This window comes from Trifolium pratense, linkage group LG1 (genome assembly GCF_020283565.1).
Source record: "Trifolium pratense cultivar HEN17-A07 linkage group LG1, ARS_RC_1.1, whole genome shotgun sequence".
NCBI classification, from domain to species: Eukaryota; Viridiplantae; Streptophyta; class Magnoliopsida; order Fabales; family Fabaceae; genus Trifolium; species Trifolium pratense.
This window is the reverse complement of record NC_060059.1, coordinates 9,906,747-9,931,301: the sequence shown is the minus strand read 5'-3', so window position 1 is coordinate 9,931,301 and position 24,555 is coordinate 9,906,747. Positions and strand designations below refer to the sequence as shown.

General features: G+C 33.7%; 2 protein-coding genes and 1 long non-coding RNA gene across 4 annotated transcripts; 1 reads left to right on the top strand and 2 right to left on the bottom strand.

The window, feature by feature from the left end:
- Positions 1–6,890: 6,890 nt before the first annotated feature.
- On the bottom strand, positions 6,891–8,814 carry LOC123888071. The gene is made up of 4 exons (XM_045937037.1): positions 8,046–8,814; positions 7,830–7,946; positions 7,356–7,633; positions 6,891–7,214 (listed from the first exon to the last, which is right to left on the bottom strand). Exons 1-4 carry the CDS (start codon positions 8,812–8,814, stop codon positions 6,891–6,893), a joined length of 1,488 nt encoding a protein of 495 aa, XP_045792993.1.
- A 1,561-nt stretch (positions 8,815–10,375) lies between these two features.
- Positions 10,376–22,231, top strand: LOC123920528 (transcriptional activator DEMETER-like). Of its 2 annotated transcripts, XM_045972799.1 has the most exons (21): positions 10,376–10,430; positions 10,950–11,112; positions 12,411–13,222; positions 13,759–15,255; positions 15,330–15,686; positions 16,593–16,683; positions 16,816–18,238; positions 18,322–18,401; positions 18,534–18,618; positions 18,712–18,803; positions 18,876–18,944; positions 19,050–19,086; positions 19,206–19,288; positions 19,603–20,022; positions 20,200–20,236; positions 20,323–20,380; positions 20,599–20,738; positions 20,841–20,906; positions 21,017–21,131; positions 21,235–21,273; positions 21,775–22,231. In XM_045972799.1, exons 2-21 carry the CDS (start codon positions 11,084–11,086, stop codon positions 21,876–21,878), a joined length of 5,634 nt encoding a protein of 1,877 aa, XP_045828755.1. In that variant the 5' UTR covers positions 10,376–10,430; positions 10,950–11,083; the 3' UTR covers positions 21,879–22,231. The 2 variants fall into 2 exon arrangements, with proteins under 2 accessions (XP_045828755.1, XP_045828765.1); XM_045972809.1 differs by lacking the exons at positions 10,376–10,430; positions 20,200–20,236; positions 20,323–20,380; ... (3 more) ...; positions 21,235–21,273; positions 21,775–22,231 and having other exon boundaries at positions 10,978–11,112; positions 19,623–19,809.
- Positions 19,837–23,276, bottom strand: LOC123920537. The gene is made up of 5 exons (XR_006813719.1): positions 23,073–23,276; positions 22,795–22,902; positions 21,916–22,128; positions 21,402–21,523; positions 19,837–19,973 (listed from the first exon to the last, which is right to left on the bottom strand). It is a non-coding gene; the product is annotated as an uncharacterized LOC123920537 (long non-coding RNA).
- Positions 23,277–24,555: the final 1,279 nt, after the last annotated feature.

Here is a 24,555-nt window from a genome sequence, read left to right as displayed (position 1 = left end):
TTTTTTATAGTGAAAATATTTTACATCATTTTTAAGAAAATAAAAAGATCGAGTAGTTTTTATTAAAAATATGATGATTCGTCATTTAGTCATTTAATATTAAAAAACAAAAAAATCATTCGGGTAACCGCCATCAAACCTGGAAATAAGTGGGTTTACCCGACCAAAATGGGTGGTTATTTCTCGTAGTGAAAATAGGCTACACTTTTTTAAGAAAATACAATGTTTGAGTTATTTATATTAAAAAAATATAATGATTTGTCATTTAGTTATTTAATTTTATAAAAAAATAATAATAATAATTTGGGTAACTCACTACCCAACACAATCCAAAAATTATTTGGTTTACCCAACCTGGTCCAACGTTGTAACGGGTGGTTATTTCATTGGACTCATTCTGAAGTATCCAAATGTGATTTGAGTTTTGATTTTGGTCAATCTCAACTCAATTCAGCCCATGTACACCCCCTATACAAGGTCACATGTAGAGCTGTCAAATAGGTCGGCTCGACCCAGCCCGATCCGACCTAGTGGGCCAAACTATATCTATATATATATATATATATATATATATATATATATATATATATATATATATATATATATATATATATATATATATATATATATATATAGGTCAGTCTGGCCACAGTTATTATTGGGTTTCACATTAACGAGTCCGATCCCATATGGGCCATGTGGGCTAATGGGTCAGTCTGGCCCATTTCATTTTATTTTTTCCGTTTATTCCATCTTTTTCATGTCACTTTGAGGTATTAGTTCCTCATAATTTTCAATTTTATTGAGATATAATTGTATGCAAATGTAAATGATTTTTACATCAGCAGCAAATATAAATTAAACTCTTGTTTGATTCCCATAAAAAAATTAAGGTAAATATAACAATTTTTTTTATTAAGCTTACACATTTAACTATATTTTTTATAATAATTTTTTATGCTTTTTTTAATATCAATTTTACAAAAAATTACATTTTTTTATAATAGGCCGGCCTAAAGGTCAATGGGCTAGCCCGGCCCATCCCAGTTTTTATAGAGATTTTCTTTTGCCAACCTACGAGTTTCTCGCGCGCCTTATGCCTATCTCATTTTACCATTCTACTACTTAAGTAGAGGTCGTTATAAAAATGAGAAATTTTTGTAAATGTCATCAGCTACTTATGTAGCGGACGTTATAAAAGGTAGGGTATTTTTTGGGGGTGTCCGCTGCCTAAGTAGCGGAGGGGAGTATTTTGTTAAATTTGTAGGGCGCGCGAGAAAATGGGTAGAATGGTAAAAGAAAATTCAATTTTTATATGGGTTACATGGGTTTGGGTCATAAATGCCCGAATGCATTTGGGCTAGATTTTTTTAGTCTAGATTTTTTGTTTTTACACAAAAAATTAGGATGTCAATTTGCATCCGTCAGAGCGGATCTCCGTGGGAATTGCCCCGTTTGGAGCTCCGAAAATGAAGATTTTTTCCCCGTGGGGATGGAGGCAAAATTTCCTCCTGGATACTTCGGGGCGGGGATCGGGAAAGGCGCATCCGTCCCCATGGATTCCCCGAATCTATCCATATATACTTAACTTAACAATATTTACCAATTACCAACAGTTTTGAGATATTTTGGTTATGAATTTTTGTATGATTATGTATATTTTTCTATATACATTATGGAATATTTTGGCTATTAGGTTTTGTATGATTATTAGTAGCCAAATATTTTTGCGATATTTTTTGCTTATTAATGTATTATGTGTTGTTTTTATTTTTTAAAATAAAAAAGGAAAAATAATGTCATATTATAGTCATAATTTTGACCAAAAAATATAGAAATTTTGTTAATGTTCGATGTCCGTGGATCTCCACGGGTACCGTGGGGATCTGTGAGGATGGGGATGAGGACAAATATTCCCCCATGGAAATGAGAATGGAGGCAAAAAAATCCCCGCATACACACACTTCGGGGCGGGGAATGGGGAAGCTTCCTCCGCACATTCCCCCGTTGACATCCCTACAAAAAATCATTCCTTTTTTTATTTTATTTTATTTTATTTTATTTTATTTCATAATTATTGGCGAAGTTTAATTTGATCATTCTAAATTATTGTCCCATAAGAAAACTAGACTAAAGAGTTTGAGTGAAGATAAAAACTAGAAGTATTGTTATCCCTATTTAATTAGCTCTTTTTAATTTATTCACTTTTCCTTTTTTCCCTTCATTATGTAAGAAAAAATAAACCTTTATCGAATGGTAATTTATACGTTTTTATTTATTTCTAGGTGTTTCTTTGTAATTGAAGAAGATATAAGGGCTATTATCAAAAAACAAAAAAAGAAGGAAAAAAAAAAAGAAGATATAAGAGCTTGATTTACTTTCAGGTGATTTATATTCAGGTATTTCTTCATTTCTAAAGCATATAATAAATATGATAAAAAATACTTCAAGAGTATTTGGTGTGGTTTTCTAAATTATGCATTTATGTTTGTGTTATATCGAAAATGAATTTTCTCTCCCACGTATTTGCATATCATACTTAGTATGAAGTTAAGGATAGGTCATGAATTGAACTTGCAAATTAGTCAATAATTTGGTTAACAGGAATTTTATGTAAACACAAAACTGACAAATATGTCATTTTACAATTTTTTTAATGTTATGTAAACACAAAGCTGACAAATATGTTATTTTACAATTTTTTAATCTATTTCGATATGTGTATACAGACTCAATTTATCTACGATGTCAAATACGTGTTTAAAAAAACTGTGTTGAAATAACACAGTTCTTTGGTTAAACATAAGTTGTTGTGTTTTTGATAACTAAACTAGCGAAAACATGTGGGTAGTGTATATTTGTATTGTTTAAGTCTCTTATCAAACTTGAATAATCCTAATTGAGAATTTAAATTTGAACTTTAAAGAGAATTTTACTTTTAATTTTAAAATTTCAGTGGTATATATTTTAATTAAAAAAATATGAAAACACAAATAATATACGATGAAGTTTATATAAAATAAACAAATTGAATATTAGATAAATAGTATATAGTTTATTTTCCCTCATTCTCATGTATTAAATATGACTCTTGTAGTCATTCATGTCAAACACCAAGAGCACTACCAACCGACTATATGTATGACAAAATCAATATTGTATATTATAAAGTTTAAATTAAAAAATTAAATAAATTTTGAATACTAATAAATCATAAACAATGGATTATCTCTCATTTTTATGTATTAAATATAATTTTAGGAGGCATGCATATCAATCATCAAGAACACCTCCAACTAGCTAGATGCATAACACCACCAAATTTATTTTTAAAAGAATTCATACTCCCTAAGTTTTCATGTATTAAATAACTCTTAGATTCATACGTGTCATATGATAATCAATAGTATATATGTTAGCAATATAAAATAATTGTAAAGTCCAACATTTATTACATTTATGTGTTATGTACCTATTATTTATCAAATAATTGGATTTTTTTAAAATGATTGAATACAATTTTGTAGCATTCTATTATATTTTAGATAGATTATAAATTTCAACAATCGCCGCCTTGAAGTAAGATAAGAAACATTGTAAATATTAATTATTTCTTTGATATTGTATTTCTCTTTTCCTTTCTTTCACTCTTTGCACAAATTATAAAAATAAGAGACACTTGTGCAGACTCAAGGTTACTAATATGAAAACAAAAATCAATACACTTTTAACTATTTACGCCAAATATTTATACATATTAAAATATTTTGTGCCCCTTTAAATGTGAGGTATATGCTTTAACCATGGTTGAGATCATTGTCCACATCATCATCTTCAAATACGAATAATCCTTTCATATTGGCTCTCATCGTAATACTTAAGTGACCTTTTGTTGACAATGGTCTCCACTAAAAAGAGAGAAAATCGTTAATCTCCAGTTGATAAAAAAATTCTCATCCCAAATCATCATTATTTTATTCTCTTGTATTTTTTCCACTTCATAGTTATGACAAGACCTCTTAAATGACTGAAATTGAAGTTGTATTCACATAGATCAAGCTCAAATAGGATTTCCATTTGAATTTCTTATAAACATATTAAAACTCATAGCTCTCACATACGAGAAGAATGAGACATTGTCATTTCAATTTAAGTCCCATTAAAGGTGATTTTCTAGACAAGACTGTTACTAGTAGGTTGGATAGAATAACTTGATACGAGTACTGTATCCAGTTATTTGCTAAGAACTGTTTTGTGTCTCCATAACACATGGCATGAGGATTCAACTTTAATCTTGAGAGAACATTGTTTCGCATTGACCAAATGCTTCAAAGAAGCATGAAAACTAAAGTTTTATGGGAGTTTTGAGGGGATCCATAATTTCAAAGAGAACGTATACAAGAGACACAAAATTGATCAACTGGAAATCAATAAATTTTTTTATCTTACAACATACACATAGCAGTACATTGTTCAACTTAACCTTGAAATTATTTTAGTATAAGTACAATTTGTACCACTAAGTGTCAAAATGAAACTCTTCGGTTTCGGTTTAACTTGAATGTTCCATGTTAGATTATAATTTCATGTAACCCATAAATGAGTTTCATAAGTTAGAATCTCCATATTCAAATTGTTCGTAGATTTGAAGGAATGTATACACATTTTTTACTTGACATGGGAACCATCTAAACCGTGTGGATCAATTGGAAAAGGTGAGTTGTCGAAACTGTAGTTGGATCGTTTTGAGTGAATATGAATTACACCAAATCAACATCTCAAACCATACAATTAGTAGAAGAAAATCATTGACAAAGGAGTCACCATCTATGGGGATGTTTTGGATAGGATGAATACACTTATTAGCATACCTCACCCATGAATCACCTTAAATGTGAATGCTAACTCCTTTCTTGCAAAGTTGCTTCACATATAATCCACTCGTAGCCTTCTTTTAACAATGTCAGTTAACTGCAAAGACCCCTCCAACAATAGATTAGATTCTGGCCTAAATGTGCCTCCAAGAATAACCCCTTTGAAAGTATTTAGCTTTGATGATACAATAAACAAAAGCATTAGGGCTTATTATGAATTACCGACTTACTTTCCAACCATTGCGAAAGTGAAAACTACAAGATAAACTTCTCAAAGAGAATGATTACTTAGTACTATTTTTTTTTGCTTTCGCGATACATGCACTCGGGGATAAATCTCTAGTGAAAAAAATGCGATCTTTGTTGTCTAATAGAACAAACACGAAGGAATTGTTATCTATGTAATTACGGTCTTTGTTGGCCGTTTATGTTTTATGTTACCACTTTGTTTTATCTTTGGGTATGCTTAGTAATTGGCACCCCTAGTGAAATTTATTTTCATCGGCCCCTTGCTAAGAGACCTTCAATACAAATGATAAAAGGGTACAAATTAAGAGAGAGAATCTTCTTACCCAAGACCTCTCCTAAAAATAATAGGGTCTCCAAAAACTGAGTATCAAATTTCACATACTATATAATTCACATAATTCATTTCATATATAATCTCAACTTGTCCAAAATTCATCTCAAATATTCCAGTCAACCTTATCAAACATTTTATTAATGTCAAACTATAAACAACTTTAACTATTTTACCAGCTCTCTTACATAAACTTTAATAAGAGAAATTCTATTAAAGAAAAACTTCACAACAATATGAGAAACTCTTATTTCTTGTTAACACACTATTGACTTAATGAAATGATATTAATATTTACTTTGTAAGCTTATATACTTTAAATAATTAATTAAGTAGACTCATATGTGGTAAGCTAGGGGGTAGTATGGTCCAACTGAAAGTGGTCATAAGTTTTTCCATTATATTCAAAAGCTTTTGTTCAAATAGTAATGGTGGCTGCCCATTCTTTATTCTATCCCCCATCACACGGCTCGACTACATAAAAGTTTATTGAAAGTCATTGAGGCCACATTAAAACGTAATGCACATTGCAAGTAGAATAATGTAAAACATCAAATAATTTATTTAAAAAATTTGTAAAACTCTTCTTCTTTCTTAATTATATTCAAAACACTGTCAAACACTAAATATATAAGTATTCTTCTTATCTACCTTCCGTTAGATTTAAATCCCTATTGATAAAAATATGTAAAAATTAATGTCTAATGTTTTCACATTATAAAAATGTGCTTAACTTTTGAACAATGATGAAAGTAAGATATAGAAAATTGTACTACTAACAAACTCAAACTAATTTCATTAAGTATAGTTTCTACATAATTTGTTTTTCACGTGTTTAGATTCTAGAGTCTCAAGAAATGTTTTAGTTTGTTTTTGAATATTTCTTTTTTGCATGCTTTTCTTGTTTGTGTTTATCATACTTTTCACACTAGAGATATATAGTAGTTTTTTTTCTTTCTTTGAATTGTATTAGGATTGTTAATTACTGTAATTACATTGTCAATCAAATAGTGTGATAGTATGATACGACTTCATGAGATTATTTTTCTTCTATTGATATCACTTTAATTATCTGTCCAAAAAATATCTTCAAAATCTTGATAATTGCAAAGTGCAAGCCGCATCTTATTCATTATTGACAATGCCTTATATAGGCTTATTACAAACTAAGTGCTTAAGCTAGTTTCACTTGTTCAAGCCAAGTTTGCTCGAAGCCTTGCCTGACTAGGCCTGACTAGGCACGCGCGCTACACAACAATACACACCGCACATTATTTCGACTAAGCACATTACATGATTATACCTAACATACCTTCCCTTAAATTGAACACACTAACAAAGTATTCGATTTAGTGAACAAAAACTACTTACACAAACACAATGCTTAAGCATCTACCCCAACAATTCTAGCTTCAGTGGCTTAGTGAAGATGTCTGCTAGCTGATCATTACTTCAACAGTACACAAGTTCAATTGTTCCATCCTTAGTGAGCTCTCTAAGGAAGTGACACCTCGTACATCTTCCATGCATGATAAGGTTCTTAGAAAGCTTGATGGAGGAGCTATTATCCAGTAGATCACAGTGCATCCTGATGGCTTCAGCTTCAAGTAACTCCACACATTCTTCAACCATATTCCTTGACAAGCATAAGAAACAGCAGATGCATTCTCTTGACCAGTTGTGCTTTTCCCGTCATCTAAATTTCCTACATAATCAGAATTGCACCATTCCTTAAGACACGTATCAGTGTTGGAATTTGGCTGGTACATGCTTCCAAAATTTTATATTATCAACACTGCATTTGCTCCATTGTCTTCAACAATGTTGGCTTCTTGTTGATCTGTCTCTGACCAACACTCATAAGCAAAGTGACCATATTTTTCACAATTATAGCACTTTACCTTACTCTTATCAAAGCTCTTCTTTTTCTTGTTTTGATTCTTAACAAACCCTCCTCCTTTGGAAGATTCAGGTTTATCATCTATCTTGGATTTAAAACCATTTGCCCAGCTACTCTTTCCCTTTCCTTTCTTCTTGAAATCTGGTAGACCCTTAACCATTTGCTTCTTAGACAAGGTATTCAACCTTTTGTAACTCAAGTGACCATATCTACCATGCCATAACTGTATGGACTCTTGTTTTGCAGTAATTAGGCACATAGGATTGATCACAATACATTCTGTTATTTGACATAGCAGAGGTGAACAACAATCCTTTATTTTCATGATAACTTTTGCACATATCATCTTTAAAAATGACAGTAAGTTGTTTTTGTTGTAATTGACCAATACTCAAAAGATTGGTTCTTAAACCAGGAAAAAAATAGACATTGGTAATTACATGAACAATTTGGTTTATCTTTAATTTGACACTACCTTTCCCCATAACTGCCATTCTAGAATCATCACCCATCTTGACAGAATCTCTATAGTTATTATCAAAATCAAAGAACCATTCTTTATGTCCTATCATATGATTGCTACAGCCAGAATCTAAAAACCACATTTCATTCTTATTACTTGGTATTTGATCATTTTTAGCCACTAGAAGCATTTCTTCATCATCATTATATTCTGCATAATTGGCATTACCTTCCAATTCTGAGCACTCATTTTGGTATTGGCCAAATTTGTGACATTTGAAGCATTCTACAAATTCTTTGGTTTGTCTTCCTCTGCCACGACCTCTTCCTCTCCCAAATCCTATGCCTGGATTTGATACCTTCAAGGCTTGTTCCTCTCCTGATTCAACTTGCCTTTTCATTCTACTTTCTTGCACAATAAGACTGCTTTGCAAAGCATCAATGGACATAGTAGTTACATCGTTCGATTCCTCAATCGAGCAAACAACATAGTTGAATCTTGCAAGCATTGATCTTAAGATCTTCTCAACAACTTGCAGTTCTTGCAGTGTTTCACCTTGTGCTAACATTCGATTTGCTATAGCCAATGTTCTTGCGAAGTATTGATTCACAGTTTCAGTTTCTTTCATCTCAAGAACCTCGAATTCACGCCTCAGTGCTTGCAAGTGAGCACGTTTCACCTTTGTTGATCCTTGGTACTTTCTCCTCATCGCATCCCAAATATCTTTGGTCGTTTCACGAATAAGAATCGTTTCAATAATGGATCTTTCAATTGATTGAAAGAGATAATTCTTCACCTTCAAATCTTTCAGTTTGTTGGCTTCAGCTGCTTGTTGTTGTTCAACGGTGGCGTTTGCCGGTGTCAAGGTGACTCCGTTTTCAATCAATGACCATAGCTCCTTCGATCGAATGAGATTTTCCATCAACATGGCCCAATGTTCGTAATAACCATCAAATTGGGGTATTGGAGTATATAGAAACTTGTTTTCTTCTGTCATGGTCGATCGGAGAAGATGATCGAAAAGAAAGAGAAATCGACGGGAACGACGGTTGTAACTAAATTTGCGATTTTCACTCACAGGTCCCAGCGCGTGTACAACCGGAAACTGATACCACTTGATAATTGCAAAGTGCAAGCCACATCTTATTCATTATTGACAATGCCTTATATAGGCTTATTACAAACTAAGTGCTTAAGCTAGTTTCACTTGGTCAAGCCAAGTTTGCACGAAGCCTTGCCTGACTAAGCGCGCGCTACACAACAATACACACTGCACATTATTTCGACTAAGCACATTACATGATTATACCTAACAAATTTTCCTTATTTATGCTATACAAAATAGGGTACAAGTTGTAACAAAAACAAATCGAGTACAAATTCATTTTCCCTTAATGTCTATGCACTTTAGTGCATGCATTGCAAGAAATTATCCTATACAATGAAAAAATTATCCTACATTTTCACATTTAATATTTATCAAAATAAAGATTATTTTATCCCTTAAAAATTATTTAATATATATATAATTTATTTATTATGGTCCAGAATTAATATATTATTTTATCTTAAGGTAATATCAGAAAACAAAAGGCATGTCAATCATACTTTTAATAATATTGAAAATATTATTACTTTATTATAGTCTATCAAAAAATTATTATTCCTATAAACAAACGCATGAAAAATAGCTGTAAAATATATTGTTTAATGTGTTTGCTAGCATATAGTATAGTATCATATCATATAGAAAGGTAAAACAATCGAGCAATAAAACTACAAATTCTATCCATGAATGTTCACCTTATATATCAATCAATGTAGTAACATCCACACATCTTAGATTTTTTTTAACCAGTAATAAAAACATTAATATAACAATAACTAAGATGAGATCGGAACAGTAAATGTTATAAAATATGGCCTGAAAGGGTAGAGACAAGTTGATTCACTGTTTCGTAAAGTTATTAATGACAAATAGAATAAAAACAGAAGCAAAAGGTATTAGAGGATGAAAACATTAATTAAGAGCTTGAGTACTCAATTAAATTAACAAAGATGTTTCATGCACGCATATTCTTTGCTACATCTGCTGCACCTGATTAATCTCATACAAATTTGTCAAGTAATCTAATGACTAGAACTTTCACTCGTAGGTGAATAAATAGAGTGTTTGGAGTTTTGAACGCCGACTCTACATAAATTATAATTAATTCAGTTTGAGTAAATAGTTAATTTAGATCACTTCAAAATTGTGAAATCATAGTCAATTATGCAGTTGAATATCTTATTTATCTTAACAATTTTGACTAAAAACTGAATAATCGTTTACTCAGATGAATTAACTATATTTTTATCGCTATTAATCAGGTGTCGCAGATGTAGAAAAAATGTGTGCGCGCGTAACATTCTCTCTTGAATTAAATTCTTTTATACAAAGGGGTGTTCCATTATTTATTAATTTGTTTATTATATGTAACATATTTTTCATTTTCTCACTCCTCTTCCCTCTCACTCTCTCTCTCTAACTTAACTCTGTTTTGATTCCGGCATTGACTATACTTTGCGTCTTGTGAGGCATTCTGTGTGGGCATTTACCGCTCACAGAGATCGGTGAGCTTAGTTACAAAAGAATATTTTTCTTTAATACAATTTCATATTCATGTTTTGCATAATTAGCATATAATGAATGTGTGAAAAAAAATAAACACCATACAAGTTTTTACGTGTATCATTCATTTCACAGATTCTGAAGATTCTGTATAATCCTCCATTGTGACAAAATCTCATATATTTAAATCAAAATCTCATATATTCATAACCACCCATAAAAATCTTCTTAAGGAATTGTGTGCTGGATACTCGTGTTGCCACTTTTACTGTCCATTTGTTATTCAACAGTTTCCTTGTTCAAGTCATTCATTTCATCATTTAAAGCAGGTCCATCAAATCTTTCATGCTTGAAGTGTGTTACTATTTTTATTCTTTTATATGTTAAGTTGTAACTTTTTATAATGTTGCAACAGCTAAAGTGAGGAATGTGTTGAAAGAATTTTGACATATGGGATTGGTTTATACAATGGGGTAAACACAGAAAGTTTTATGATTGCTTTGGGATTTTGTTGATTTCAGGCAAAATCCAACAAAGGAAAAATAGAGTCTGCAATAGGATTTAGCTTCATTCAGATAATCAACCTTCATCTTCTCGTCGGGCTTCGGCCCTCTTGTAATCCAAAAGAGATAATCAAGCTTAGGAATTTTTTCAGATGAATGAACAACAGCAACAAAACAACAGGTAAGATCCTCTATTGCCTTTGTCCTTTGTCTTTGATGAAATCCATCAGCAGTTATTGATTTCCAAAAATTGAATACATTCCTGCCATTGAGATTATTGATATTTTCTTTAGTACATTAGGAGTAACAAATAACATTGTTTGCAGTTAAATATTGTATATGAACTGGTAAAATGATAAATTAATAGCTGATTAATACTATGTTAGGCATGAAATGTTAGATGGTTTGTCTAGTACAGATAGATGGTATTGGGTAGGTAGGTGGGTTTAGTGTTGGTGGCATCGCTATTGATCACATATAGATTAAAGAACATTAAACCTGAAATCAGTATTCAATACCAATAATTTTTAGGACTGCCACACATCAGAAGATGCAACATCCTATCTTATCACTGCCAATTTATCCTTTTCCCTTCTATGCCTATCATTTTTGGCCTGCTCACTCATTCTTGATTATTTTACATGCACAGTTTTATTGCTAGTAATTGTCGCATGAAGTTATCTTTTGCTCAAAATTGTCGTTCACTGGAATGTTAAAATTATGAGTGTAGTGGTACATTGTTAGGGATATATTAGTTTTTCTAATAGCAAACCTTCAAATGTCGACCTGATATAGCTTGAAGCAGTGTGATGAGTTTGATATGAATATGATGATCTAGGTAGAAATTATGTGCTAATTACTGTTGTAATTCCTTTTGCTAGTTGGCAGTAACACTAGAAAAGACAGCGTGGTCTTAACTGTTGAACCAATTTGTAGGCATAATTAATTAGTGTTGCCTCAAACGTAGAACAGGACCACAATAATATTGTATTGCACATAGCACAGGATGAAAGGCATTATAGAGACTGAAGCTCAAACAGTTTCTTTTAACTGAACTCTTTAGTATAGGCATAGCTCTTATGCACCAAATTACAAAAGTTGCTTAGGAGCAGATAGATACATAAGATAAACAATTCAATAATTTTTTTAAGGTGAGGATTCAAAGACCATTAGACTAAATATATTATTTTGCATAACATTTTTTGGCAAAACTAATTTTATGGTTTCTTTTATGGAATAATTTTATGGTTTTTATATGCTTGATTGATATTGCCTAGTCATAACTATAATTTCCTGGACATTACATTTGAATGTATTTGTCTCTGGCTCAATATTATCACTATGAGTTGTCATATAGAATTAGGATTGTAGTGGTCACCAATACTTGAGCTACAATATTAGCAATATATGTATTTATTAAGCTAACGTTTTGTAAAACATTATTGAAAGCACGATTGTAATATTGTTTCTAACTTGCAGAATTTCAATAATGAACTTCGGAGAACAGCTCCTGGGTCAAGATGGGAAACCATTTCAAATGAACAATACATGGGTACCCATCACCCCTGCGAAGCTCATTCAAGTAAGACCTAACACAGTATCAGGCTGGCCAGCAAACCAAATGAGCAGAGCAGATTATCAAGAATTTCACATACCTGGAAGAGACTACGTGAATGAGATGCTGCTGCATTACCATGGACCATATCAGGATCCCCGTCTGATGGGGCAAACATTTCAAATCGGAGAGCACAGCAATTTTGGTGGCAACTTGGTCAACGGAAACAGTGTTATCAATCACATTGCAGGCTCGTACACTCAGGCACAGCATTATGAGAGCAATAGATTGAACAATAATATGCTGAGCAATGGATTGAACAATAATATGTTGAGCAATGGATTGAACAATAATATGCTGAGCAATGGATTGAACAATAATACGCTGAGCAATGGATTGAACAATTATACGCTGAGCAATGGATTGAACAATAATACGCTGGAACTGCTGCTCAATAGGAATGCAACTAATATTGCTACTGCTAACAGTAATTTGGATACAAGCATCAACATGGCAGCAAGAAATCCACTGCTCCCAAAATTTAATCCTCAGACTAGCAGTGATGTGAGTTATTCTTATGCAGCTTCAGACATTGGGTACAGAGAAGCAAATAGACTTCTCATTCCAAATAGGGTTTCTGAATTTAGTGGCTGCAACACTGACAGTTTGCTCAACAATGATATTCACTGCTCAGTCTCAAACCAACTGAAGGGCATCTTCTCCAATGCATCCTATGGTAACTTCTTTTCTTCTGTAATTCAAATCCAGAGATAAATTAGAGTGGTTACAACGTCTTTCTTATGTTATTTTAATTGAAACACACTGAAGTTTGGACAATAGAATCAGAAACATGCTAAACTGTTCAATTGCATGTCATATCTAGCTAGCTACACAAACTGATACTAAAGAAGTAAATTTATATATGCCTGTTATAGCAGCAATTCAAGGTGTATGCATTTCTACTGTAATTCCAATAATTGAACATATGCAGTAATGCAATGAAAGAGGGGGTAAAAAAACAAAAAACTAGTTTCACTACAACTTGGCATTCACAGTACCGAAATTATTTTCCAATATTTATCATATTGATGAGTAGTTATTTTTTTCAATTGTTAAGACATAAAAACCATGGAGTTAAAAACATAGATAATGAATGAAGACAAAAATTTATCATTTATTTTATTTATTTCTTTTCTGTTTAAACAACACCATCCAGCATACTTTCTGAACTTTTAGCAACAAATTGGTGAATGACAAAAACTGCTATTACAGGTGATACTTACCCTGAGCATTATCTCAACTATGTGCCAACTTCAGAAGCTGATGCTACCACTAGTTTCACCAACTCCCTCCAATCAATACCAAAAGCAATGGATCAGCACAAGTTTGTGGAAAACCAGTTTGCGCACTTTCGTGAGTTGTCGCGTGATCTTGACAACCATGCAATAGCTGAAAGCTCAAGTCATGAGAAAGATTTTGTTCCATGTACAGAGAATGAAATCCAAGATTATAGTGAAGGGCTTCTACAGAAAATTGTAGATTCTTCATCAGCAATAATCTCTACAACACATGGGGATCAAAAGGGATCTGTCAGCAACAACTGTGACAAGGGAAGTAATGAGATTTTGGACCTGAACAAGACACCTGAGCAGAAAGTAACTAGGCGCAGAAAGCATAGGCCAAAGGTAATTAGAGAGGCAAAGCCCAAGAAGAATACAAACCCTGCCAGTCAAAAGACAGAGATGAAGGAAAACTCACGCAAAAAAAGGAAGGGTGTCACAAAAACTGCAGCAACACCGAAGGCAGATGTAATAAAAGATATGTGTGATTCAACTGCAGCACCTACAAAATCCTGCAGGAAAGCTCTAAATTTTGACTTAGAAAATAGTACATATGAAAGTCAGAGCAGCATGGTTTTTCAGCAAGAGATCTACCATATAAATGAGAAAGCTTTTAATACCGCTTCAGACTACAAGGTCAAAGAGATGCATAGTGGAGAAAATATTAAGTATGATGCAGACTCGAGTTTGATGATCAGCCAGCAGGTTGAACTTGCAGTAGAAAACCAACAACCCAGGAACACAGGTGATATTACACTTCCATTGAAAGAAATGGTAACAAATCCTTTCTTGTCGGAAAGGGAATCAACCATAACCTTGTCAGAAACTACAGAACAGCAGAGAGCAAAATTTCCGGTCACTGAGAAAGGCCCAGCCCAAGGAAATACTAGTTTATGGAAGGAAAGAAATAGTGGATGTGTGCAGCAATACATTAATGCAAATGAGATTGGCAACACTCTCTTTCAATCAGAAACATGTTTTGAAAACACTCAGGAGACAGGGGAACTAGTTTTTGAAAATATGTTTCAGTTGCCTAGCATTCTCTCCAATTCCATTGAAGCAAAGGGTTCCAAGAGAAAATATTCCAGCAGCACTAAGAACCGACATAACACAGCCACAAATCCACTTGATACTTCCTTGTGCCAAGATATTTTACAAGTGGATGGAAACATCAAAGGTGCAACTCTTGCCAAAGGTTTCTTTAAAAAAAACAAAAGGAAAAGAACTCAAAATAGACTTGATGCAAAAGTCCGGGGAGGATCTTCCAGCCAAATAAAGCCTAAACATGATTCACAGAAAGTAAGAAAAGAGGGAAAAATTGGGTTTCAATCGCATAAAGAAGAAATCACAAACTGCTGTATTGAAAGCAGTAGATTTGTTGAGAAGCAAAACAGTGGAGCCAGCACCGGTGATTCCTTAGCTATCTCAGGTAACACATGTTTGATAAAGTAAAAGACTTTTGACTAAATAAATAATGATAATAATCAATTTCTTCATTTTCAGGAGAACCAGACCAGATATATTCAACCATGATAGACAAAATAATTTGCCAACTAAATAGTCTCAACTTCAATGAGGGCAACACATCAGAGATGGAAGGGCAAAAGGCACTTGTCCCGTATAAGGGAGATGGTTCTATAGTACCCTACCAGGAATTTGGATTTGAAAAGAAACATAAACCAAGGCCTAAAGTGGACCTTGATCCAGAAACAGAGAGAGCCTGGAAACTGTTGATGGGGAAGGAAGAAAGTGAAGACCTTGGAGAAACTGACAAGGAAAAGGAGAAGTGGTGGGAAGAGGAAAGAAATATATTTCGTGGACGAGCTGATTCCTTCATTGCACGGATGCATCTTGTTCAAGGTACAAAACATCAAATTAAAGTCCCAAAACTTGCTGATAATATGCCCCTGGTTCTCTGCAATTTATGATGTTTGACACCGAACTTGTCATTACAATGTTATTCGTAATATATGTGTGTGTGTGTGTGTGTGTGTGTGTGTGTGTGTGTGTGTGTGTGTGTGTGTGTGTTTAAATGGGTTGGAATCGTAGGTTTTGGTAGGATAGTGTACTGGATATATGATAGAACATGTGTGATAATATGTCAAAGTATGAGAGAACATGTGTGATAATATGTCAAGTATTAGCACTACTAGCACAAGCACACATATTTAATAAGACTAATAACCTTAATATTTCTAACAATGTGAATTCTAACGGTTTGTTACGAAGTTGAGAGGGGAGGGATTGATAGAAAAAGGAGGATAGTCCCTCACCTTTCATGGGGGTTTACTTTTCCTCATAAGACTAAAATTAGGGAACTCAAAATATGAATTGAGGGAGGATTTTGGAGCTTTGAAAATTTTCCCAAATCCTTTTCTACTTTTTATAATACTCTCAAAACAAAGAAAATATTAGTCATAAGCCTTTCTCTCCTCTCCCATGCAAAAACACTCCTAATCACAGTGAGGGATTATCCTTTATTTCTCTACCCTCCCCTCCCCAAAAGTCCTACCATTTGTTTCCCTCCTAACTATCAAACAGAGCCTAAAGAGTGGTTTACTTTGACAGAAAGATAGAAAAATATGCAAAGGCGCGCGGCTAAGAATTGACAATAAAATCGTTAATATTTTATTAGCACCACTTTGGCATCAAGTAGGATTAACACCAAAAACAGAAGCCAGTGATTTGTTGAAACTATTCACTTGATTGCTAAAGTGCTCATTTGTCAGAATATATTTGTAAATCAAATATACCTCTACTATGCAGGAGACAGACGATTTTCAAAGTGGAAAGGATCTGTGGTTGACTCGGTGATTGGTGTTTTCCTCACTCAGAATGTCTCGGACCATCTGTCAAGGTAAGCTCGTACAATAGCTTTAAGTTTTTTCCACTTTTCACCACTAGGGATGTTCTGCCAAATTTGCCTATGCTAGTACACGATGATGTGCAAACCCCGCATAAACATTATGTTTCATTCCTCTTTTTGCAGCTCTGCCTTTATGTCTTTAGCAGCAAGGTTTCCTCTTAAGTCAAAAAGCAACAAGAGAACTTATGATGCTGTTGTCTCAGACACATTGGTTGAAGAGCCACAACACTGCATAGTAAATCCAGCCGACACAATAGCATCATATGGAAGAGGGACATTAAACCCATCAACCTACTATATTGACTTTCAGATGCCACATCATACAGGAGAGTTTTGGAGAGACAGCGAAACTTCAAGGATAAATGAGAGCCTAATAAAGCCAAATAATCATAGCTCAGAGGAAGAGTTCTTATCATCACAAGATTCTCTTGACTCCTCGGTTACTCAAGATACCAGAATTAGATCTAATTCAGAATCGGAAGTACGTAACAGTGGGTGTGACCCCAATAAGGCTCAGTTCTTAACTTCAGCAAATTCTTTACAGGTAGGAAAGGCCACTATGTTTCAGGAATTTTACCACAGTGTAAATGGAGTATCACTGTTTGCAGAGAGAACCAATGGAAATCTGCAACAACATGTGAAACAAAGTTCACAAGTAGGCAGAAATGATAGTCACAGTTTCCAATCAGCATCTGGTCATGCCAGCAGGTTTGGTTATTCACAAAAGCAACAACTACCTGTATCTCCTTCAACAGACTATAAGTCATATTATTCATACATACAAGGTCTGAACACTTTTCAAATGAATGGTGAAGATTTTTCTTGGCCTGAAACTGTTTCCATACACAGTGAATTTCAAGACAACAATTATATGAGATTTGGCAACAAGGGAGTAGGAGATGGTATGGATAAACCCACTGAGAAGCAGCGTGGAAATGGAACATTAGGGTCTCCAGAGTTACCAACTATGAACCCTTATGAACCATTAAGCAAGCATTCAGTCCTTGTAGGAGACACTTCTCAATCTAGATCTCGTATAATTTATAATCAACCTTCACCTGACCATCACCTTGTGGGTCAGAAAACCTTCAAACCAGAGCGCAGGACATATGAAGAATCATCAAATACTTCTCACATATTGGGAAAATATTGTGCAGAGAACGATCACAGCAATATACTTGAGCATGCAGAAGAAGTTGTTGACAGTGAAAAAATTATATCCACAGAAACCAGGCAAGTATGCTCTGATAATAGTCACACTGAACCGAAGGCAGAGAAGCAAGTCTATTCTCCAGGCCAAAAAGACAGAGAGAGCAAACTCAAGGCTCGAAAAGCAAGGAAAACGAAACCTGAGACCAAGAAAAAGCATGAAGATGACTGGGACAAACTAAGGAAGGAGGTACGGGAAAATCGAGTGAAGATAGAAAGAGGCAAAGATACAATGGATTCACTGGACTACGAAGCAGTAAGATGTGCCTCTGTTAAAGAGATATCTGATGCTATCAAAGAACGAGGGATGAACAACATGCTAGCAGAACGAATCAAGGTATGTTATTTTTCAACCACTCAAGTTGGTAGAAAGCTGAATTTTAACTAAAATAAAATATGCGGACTTCTATTGTATTTCAGGAATTCTTGAACAGACTGGTTAAAGAACATGGAAGCATTGACCTTGAATGGTTAAGACATGTTCCCCCGGATAAAGTAAAGTAAGCCGAAATCTTCTATCACCATTAAGTGATGTCCTTAAAACCTATCCTAAAAAGTTTCTATTTAGCAGATACTGCCTGCAAATTAACCATGTCCTTTCTACTGGTTTTCATATTCAACATCAAATGCAGGGACTATCTGCTAAGCATGAGAGGGTTGGGCTTAAAAAGCGTGGAATGTATACGGCTCCTGACACTTCATCATCTTGCTTTCCCAGTAAGACTAATTCAAAATCCATTTCCTGCATTATTAGCATGCAAATCACTAAAAATCTTTGCAATAACATGTTGCTATGCTCGTGCCTTGAAGGTTGACACCAATGTTGGAAGGATAGCCGTTAGACTTGGATGGGTTCCTCTCCAACCACTTCCTGGAGATTTACATATACACCTCCTTGAAATGTAAGTATATTATGCCAACCAGTAAGAAGATAAACATCACAGATAGAAATTTCTAACTACTGTGTCGTGCAGGTATCCAGTGCTGGAGTCTGTTCAAAAGTATCTTTGGCCAAGATTGTGCAAACTTGATCAAAGAACCTTGTAATATCATAACTTCCCTGAAATCTGCAAGAAAATAATAAAAATAACTGCTTTATTATGCTAGCTGAATCTGTAACTAAGAGATATAATATAACTGGATTGCAGGTATGAGCTACACTACCAGATGATTACATTTGGAAAGGTATACATAACTTTCTTCCACATTTAATATGGGGTTTACAAAAACATGGTTTTGGAACTAGCTTTGCTTCACACTCTTGACATAAGAGATTAAAAGTAATTCATGTTCCAAATATGTAGGTTTTCTGCACAAAGAAAAATCCAAATTGCAATGCATGCCCAATGCGAGCAGAGTGCAGACATTTTGCCAGTGCTTTTGCAAGGTTAGCTACTCATTATGTCAGTTGCTTTACATACTGCCATCAACTTGATGCAAAATGCATGTGAAGCTAATATATCAACCCATTTCATATTCTTAAAAAAAAAAAAAAAAAAAACTCAAATCACAGAAGTCTTTAAAATTACATCTGAAACTTTGAAGGCATGGCCAGTTTAAAAGAACAAATGCCAATGTGTAAAAATAGAATAAAATAACCATGTCAGTTTAATGAGTTGATTCTTTTAACTACATTATTCTAGTATGAATTGCATGAGGAACTTATTATATTTTATAAGTCAGCTAACCCTTTCAGTACAGTGCACGACTTGCCTTGCCAGGACCAGAAGAGAAGCAAATTGTGAGCATGCCTGTTCCCATTGCAGATGAAAGACACCCTCCACATTTGAACCCGGTGATCCTACCTCTCCCTGCGAACAACATGAGCATAGAAGCATGTCCTCAAAGTAGGCAGTGTGAGCCAATCATTGAAGAGCCGGCAACACCAGAACATAGTACAGAGGCATTAGAAAGTGACATTGAGGACTTCTTTTGGGAGGATCCTGATGAAATCCCTACTATCAATATCAATTTTGAAGTGTTGGCAAAAAATGTACAGAACCAGATGCAAGAACATGAGGGTGACCAGTCTAAGGCCCTTGTTGCCTGGAATCCAGAGTCTGCTTCTATCCCTACAGCAAAACTGAAGAATGTGAGCCGGCTAAGAACAGAACACCAAGTGTAAGTACATGCATTGTATGCAGCATCTCTAATTTCTAGAAGACGTTCTTAAAAAACATCACAGTAGTCATTGCCATAAGTAAACTTGTTATAAATTCCTTGACTCTCTAGACTATATGACTGATCTATTTTTTTAATGGAAATCTAAATTCTGCTTTATAACACTGATTGATGCAGATATGAACTTCCAGATTCACACCCTCTGTTGGAAAAGGTTAGTTATTCTTTTCTTTGTACTGAAACACGCAGTTATCAGCTTGGTATATTTTTTTATATTTGTTTGTTTACGAAAATTTACAGATGGATAAGCGGGAACCTGATGACCCAAGTCCGTATCTTCTTGCAATATGGTCACCAGGTTAGCAGATGATACCTGTAATAATCTCAATTAATAATTAACATATGCAAACAATAGTCGCCCAATAGCTACCAGTATACTAAAATCAATGCACAAGTACATCTAAAAGAGACAGATTAAAAAGCAAAAATGAAGCATAGGCAAGATCATATTACATATATGCTAGGTCAAAGTCAGATAATATGTTGACACCCGTATTTATGATATTTGAATACTAGGTGAGACTGCAAATTCCATTGAACCACCACAAAGGAAGTGTGGATCGCAAGACTCGACCAACTTGTGCAATGACAAGACATGCCTTTCATGCAACAGCATTAAAGAAGCTAATTCACAAATTGTGAGAGGAACACTTCTGGTAATGATTAATTCATGGATACAGACAAGATCATGAAAGACACTCCATTTTCTAGCCTTATATTAATTTCAATAACTATCACAAATGTTATTCCATATACAGATACCGTGTCGAACAGCAATGAGGGGAAGCTTTCCACTCAATGGGACATACTTCCAAGTTAATGAGGTAAGTGTAATCTAGGTTTTGTTACTGTTCAATTGCCTTAACAGATACCCCTTATTTTAAATTTCAATATTCACCATCAAGGGTCTATAAAACCTTTTTTTATCATGAAGTTATTTGCGGACCACGCATCCAGCGTTAAACCCATAGATATCCCTAGGGAATGGATATGGAATTTGCCAAGGAGGACGGTATACTTCGGAACCTCTGTATCGTCAATTTTCAAAGGTAGGAAGAAAAAAAACTCCACATATACATCTACTAATATCTATTCTAAACCAGTTTTTCCAAGAAGTTAAAAGTACTCACTAAAAACTCTTATGTCTACTAGGTCTCTCAACGCAAGAAATTCAGCATTGCTTTTGGAGAGGTATGCAGACTATTTTAAATTATTTGTTTTATTTCTTCTCTTATCACACTTCAAAATTTTAATAGCAGAGCAAAGAATAAAACATTTCAATTGGTTGCCTCAAAGGAAATACATGATGATCTACTAACCCGGTGGATATACTGAGCCTTGGTGAATTTTTTTTGGTTGTCAAAAGTGTGTTTCATATCTGTTTTCAGCCTCAGCTCCTTTTTACCGGGCCATGTTTTCCAACAGCACATTAAACCGTCACCTACACAAACATAACGATTCCAAAAGCAAACAATAAGCCTCATCAATCAAAAGATTGATCCAAATATGTGTGTATGCGCACACACATGCAACATTCTGAAGTGATTCAATACCAGACTAGTCAGCCAATAGTTCCCTAAAAACATCATGAGTACCATCACACATTACAATAAGTGTAGTTCCCATATACATCTAGGAAATATTAATGTTCAATCTTGCCATGCCTATTAACATTTTGATGCTTCATTTCAGGATTTGTTTGTGTTAGGGGATTTGATCAACAAGAACGTGCACCTCGTCCACTTTGTGCCAGATTGCATTTTATAGAAAGTAGAGTTGCAAAGACAAAAAAGTGAAAACAAGAATAACGGGACATGTTGCTAGGAAATTTACTGGCAAAAGCTAATTTTGAAGATCAAACTTTCCCAACACCAGATGGGATTGCCGCCAGAGTGACAGGAGATCAACAACTTGCATACTTTTGTATCTTCAACTATTTTTTTCCCAACATGAAACAAGCACACAGCAAGGAATGAAAAAAGTACAGTGTTTTTCTGTTTAGAATGTGAAATCTTGCAACTAGTGGCATTGACCTGTATATCATTCCTGTTCAAGCACAAAACAGCAATTCATTGACCTTAGTTATTGCATTATTATCAATAGAACAATTCATTGATAATGAACATAAATTGCAGAAATGAGAAATCAATCAAGAGTAGTTCACTCGTGTGTGTTAAGTAGTTTGTTTATTTTAATAAAATATGCATAGTAAGTGGTAGGAAATATCACAAGCGGTAGAAATAAATATTACCCCTATCAACAGAGATATTTCATATGTGAGGATTAGATCATCACAGTGGTAGACAAGTCAGTCAGGGCCAGTCCTAAGAATTTGGGTGCTCTAGGCAAACAAAAAAGATGGTGCCCTTATAACTATTTAAATAGCATCCACTTTGCACTTTTTGTTGCAAAATCATAAAAAATTCCTTCACAGTCCGGATTCTTTAAAAAATTAGTGAGAATACTAGAATACCATTTGGTTTTATTGGTCTTATTCAGTTCAACTCGCTTCAAACACAAGCTTAAATCCTAATTTTAACTATTATTTACATTTACACAGACAAGGGCCACTACTAGTATAGAACATTAAACAGCATAAAATGGCATGAATTCAAAAATTTAATGTCAATTATTTATATATTAATTAATGCATTCATAACTCATAACACATCTAGTAGATTTGCCATATCAGGATTAAAAAACATCACTCACAATTTTATTCACAGCTTCGCGTCTATACACAACCGAAGTTGTTCTTCCAAATAAGAAAACGCCTGCATCAGTAGTGGTAGTAGTATCAATCTCAAAACCCTGATTTACCTGCAATTAGAACCAGTTGAAATTTAGAAAAAATATCTATAAATTATGTAAAACGCAAATCGCGATAAACATATTTAACTAAATCACCGTCAAACAAACACGAGTGCAAAAACAAAAATATGAAGCTATGTGAAAAGAGAATGGAGAGAGATAAGAAATGTTAAATTTACCGGGATCTTGAGTCTGAGATCTTCGATTTCGAATTCGAGAGAGAGAGAGAGAGAGAGAGAGAGAGAGAGAGAGAGAGAGAGAGAGAGAGAGAGGAAGAAGTGAAAGAATTAGGGTTTGGAAGTGGAAATCGTGGAATGGAGATATGAAGTGGAAGACATTGGGAATGAAAAAGAGTGAAAAGTGGCGCAAAACATGTGTCGTTACTCTTTGCATTTCCTACTTTGCCGCCACTTTCTATTTTCCCTAACTATTTTTTTTTATAGTCATATATAACTATTTTCCCAAACTATTTTTTTTTTATTTCTTTTGGCCTATAAATTGTTCAGGCTAAATTGTATTTTTTTGGTATTAACTTATTTCTTTGTTTTATTTTAGTACCTTAATTAATTTTCGTTAAGTTATTTTTTCATTAATTTTTGTGGAAAAATATTAAGTGACAAAAAGGATTAAAATGATGCAAAAAAAATAATAATAATAAATTGTTGTCTGAAATTAAGTTAATGGATTAAATATGTAATTTTTTCTAGTTTATATTAGTGAAGGGTATTTTTATTTTTATTTTAATGATTCGATTGAAGTTGAGAATGAAGAAAGTTTGTGAGTTTCATTATAGAAAGGATTTGATATCTATAGTGTAATTGGAGCAGGTGAACCAATTTCCAACACACACACAAAAATATCAAATGGGTTAATTTTGTTGCTTTGTTATTTAGAGTCTTAATTCAACATTTTCTTTTTCTTTTTTTTTTACAATTAAGTCAATATTTTTTATGAGGGGATAAAGCAGACAATTTTCACATAACAAAGAGTAATAAAAAAAAAATTGCAGTGGATAAACCAAAAATTGCTTATTTTGCGGGGGATAAAAACCTATTTAGTTTTTTTTTTAAGCAACTAGAAGGGACCAATATAATGGACATAAATATAATTAAGGGACCAAAATGGAACAAAAATTAATGAAGGGCCAAAATGAAATCAAAAAATAAGTTAAGTGACTAAAAGAGATTTTTTTTTTTTTTTAAGAAACTAAAATGAAATTTCGCCTATTGTTTAGGTTTCATTTGATTGTGTTTTGCTTTTTATATTTTTTTTAGATTAATTTATTTTTTTGTTTACAATGTGTTGGGATCGAACTCAGAACCTACAACGTACTATTCAAACCTCTCACCACTAGACTAAACCTAGTGATTTTTTTATATTAGTTTAGGAAGCCTCTAATATGAGCCTGAAAAATTACCTACTATAGCTAGTCACCCTCTCAATTTAGTTAATAATTTTAATTCTTATAATTATAGTGACCTTAAATAATTAGACAGTGTACCCTCAAAATGTTGAATTTTCATCGATCGCTTTAGCTATCATTATATCCTTACCAAACGCCTCGCTCTTGGCCAAACATTCACCAGCGTAACAAGATATGCAGCATAATTACTCGAGAAGTTTACCGATACAACGAGAGAAACTTTATAATACAATGGCTCC

Excerpts from the sequence above, each read along its gene's own strand:
- LOC123888071 (XM_045937037.1), bottom strand. The coding sequence starts at position 8,814 with ATGACAGAAGAAAACAAGTTTCTATATACTCCAATACCCCAATTTGAT. Across the intron at positions 7,947-8,045 it reads TGAGTGCTCAGAATTGGAAG|ATTCTGGCTGTAGCAATCAT; the intron begins GTAATGCCAATT and ends TGTGGTTTTTAG. Across the intron at positions 7,634-7,829 it reads AATGGCAGTTATGGGGAAAG|AATGTATTGTGATCAATCCT; the intron begins GTAGTGTCAAAT and ends GTCAAATAACAG.
- LOC123920528 (XM_045972799.1), top strand. The coding sequence starts at position 11,084 with ATGAATGAACAACAGCAACAAAACAACAG. Across the intron at positions 11,113-12,410 it reads CAACAGCAACAAAACAACAG|AATTTCAATAATGAACTTCG; the intron begins GTAAGATCCTCT and ends TCTAACTTGCAG. Across the intron at positions 20,237-20,322 it reads CACACCCTCTGTTGGAAAAG|ATGGATAAGCGGGAACCTGA; the intron begins GTTAGTTATTCT and ends GAAAATTTACAG.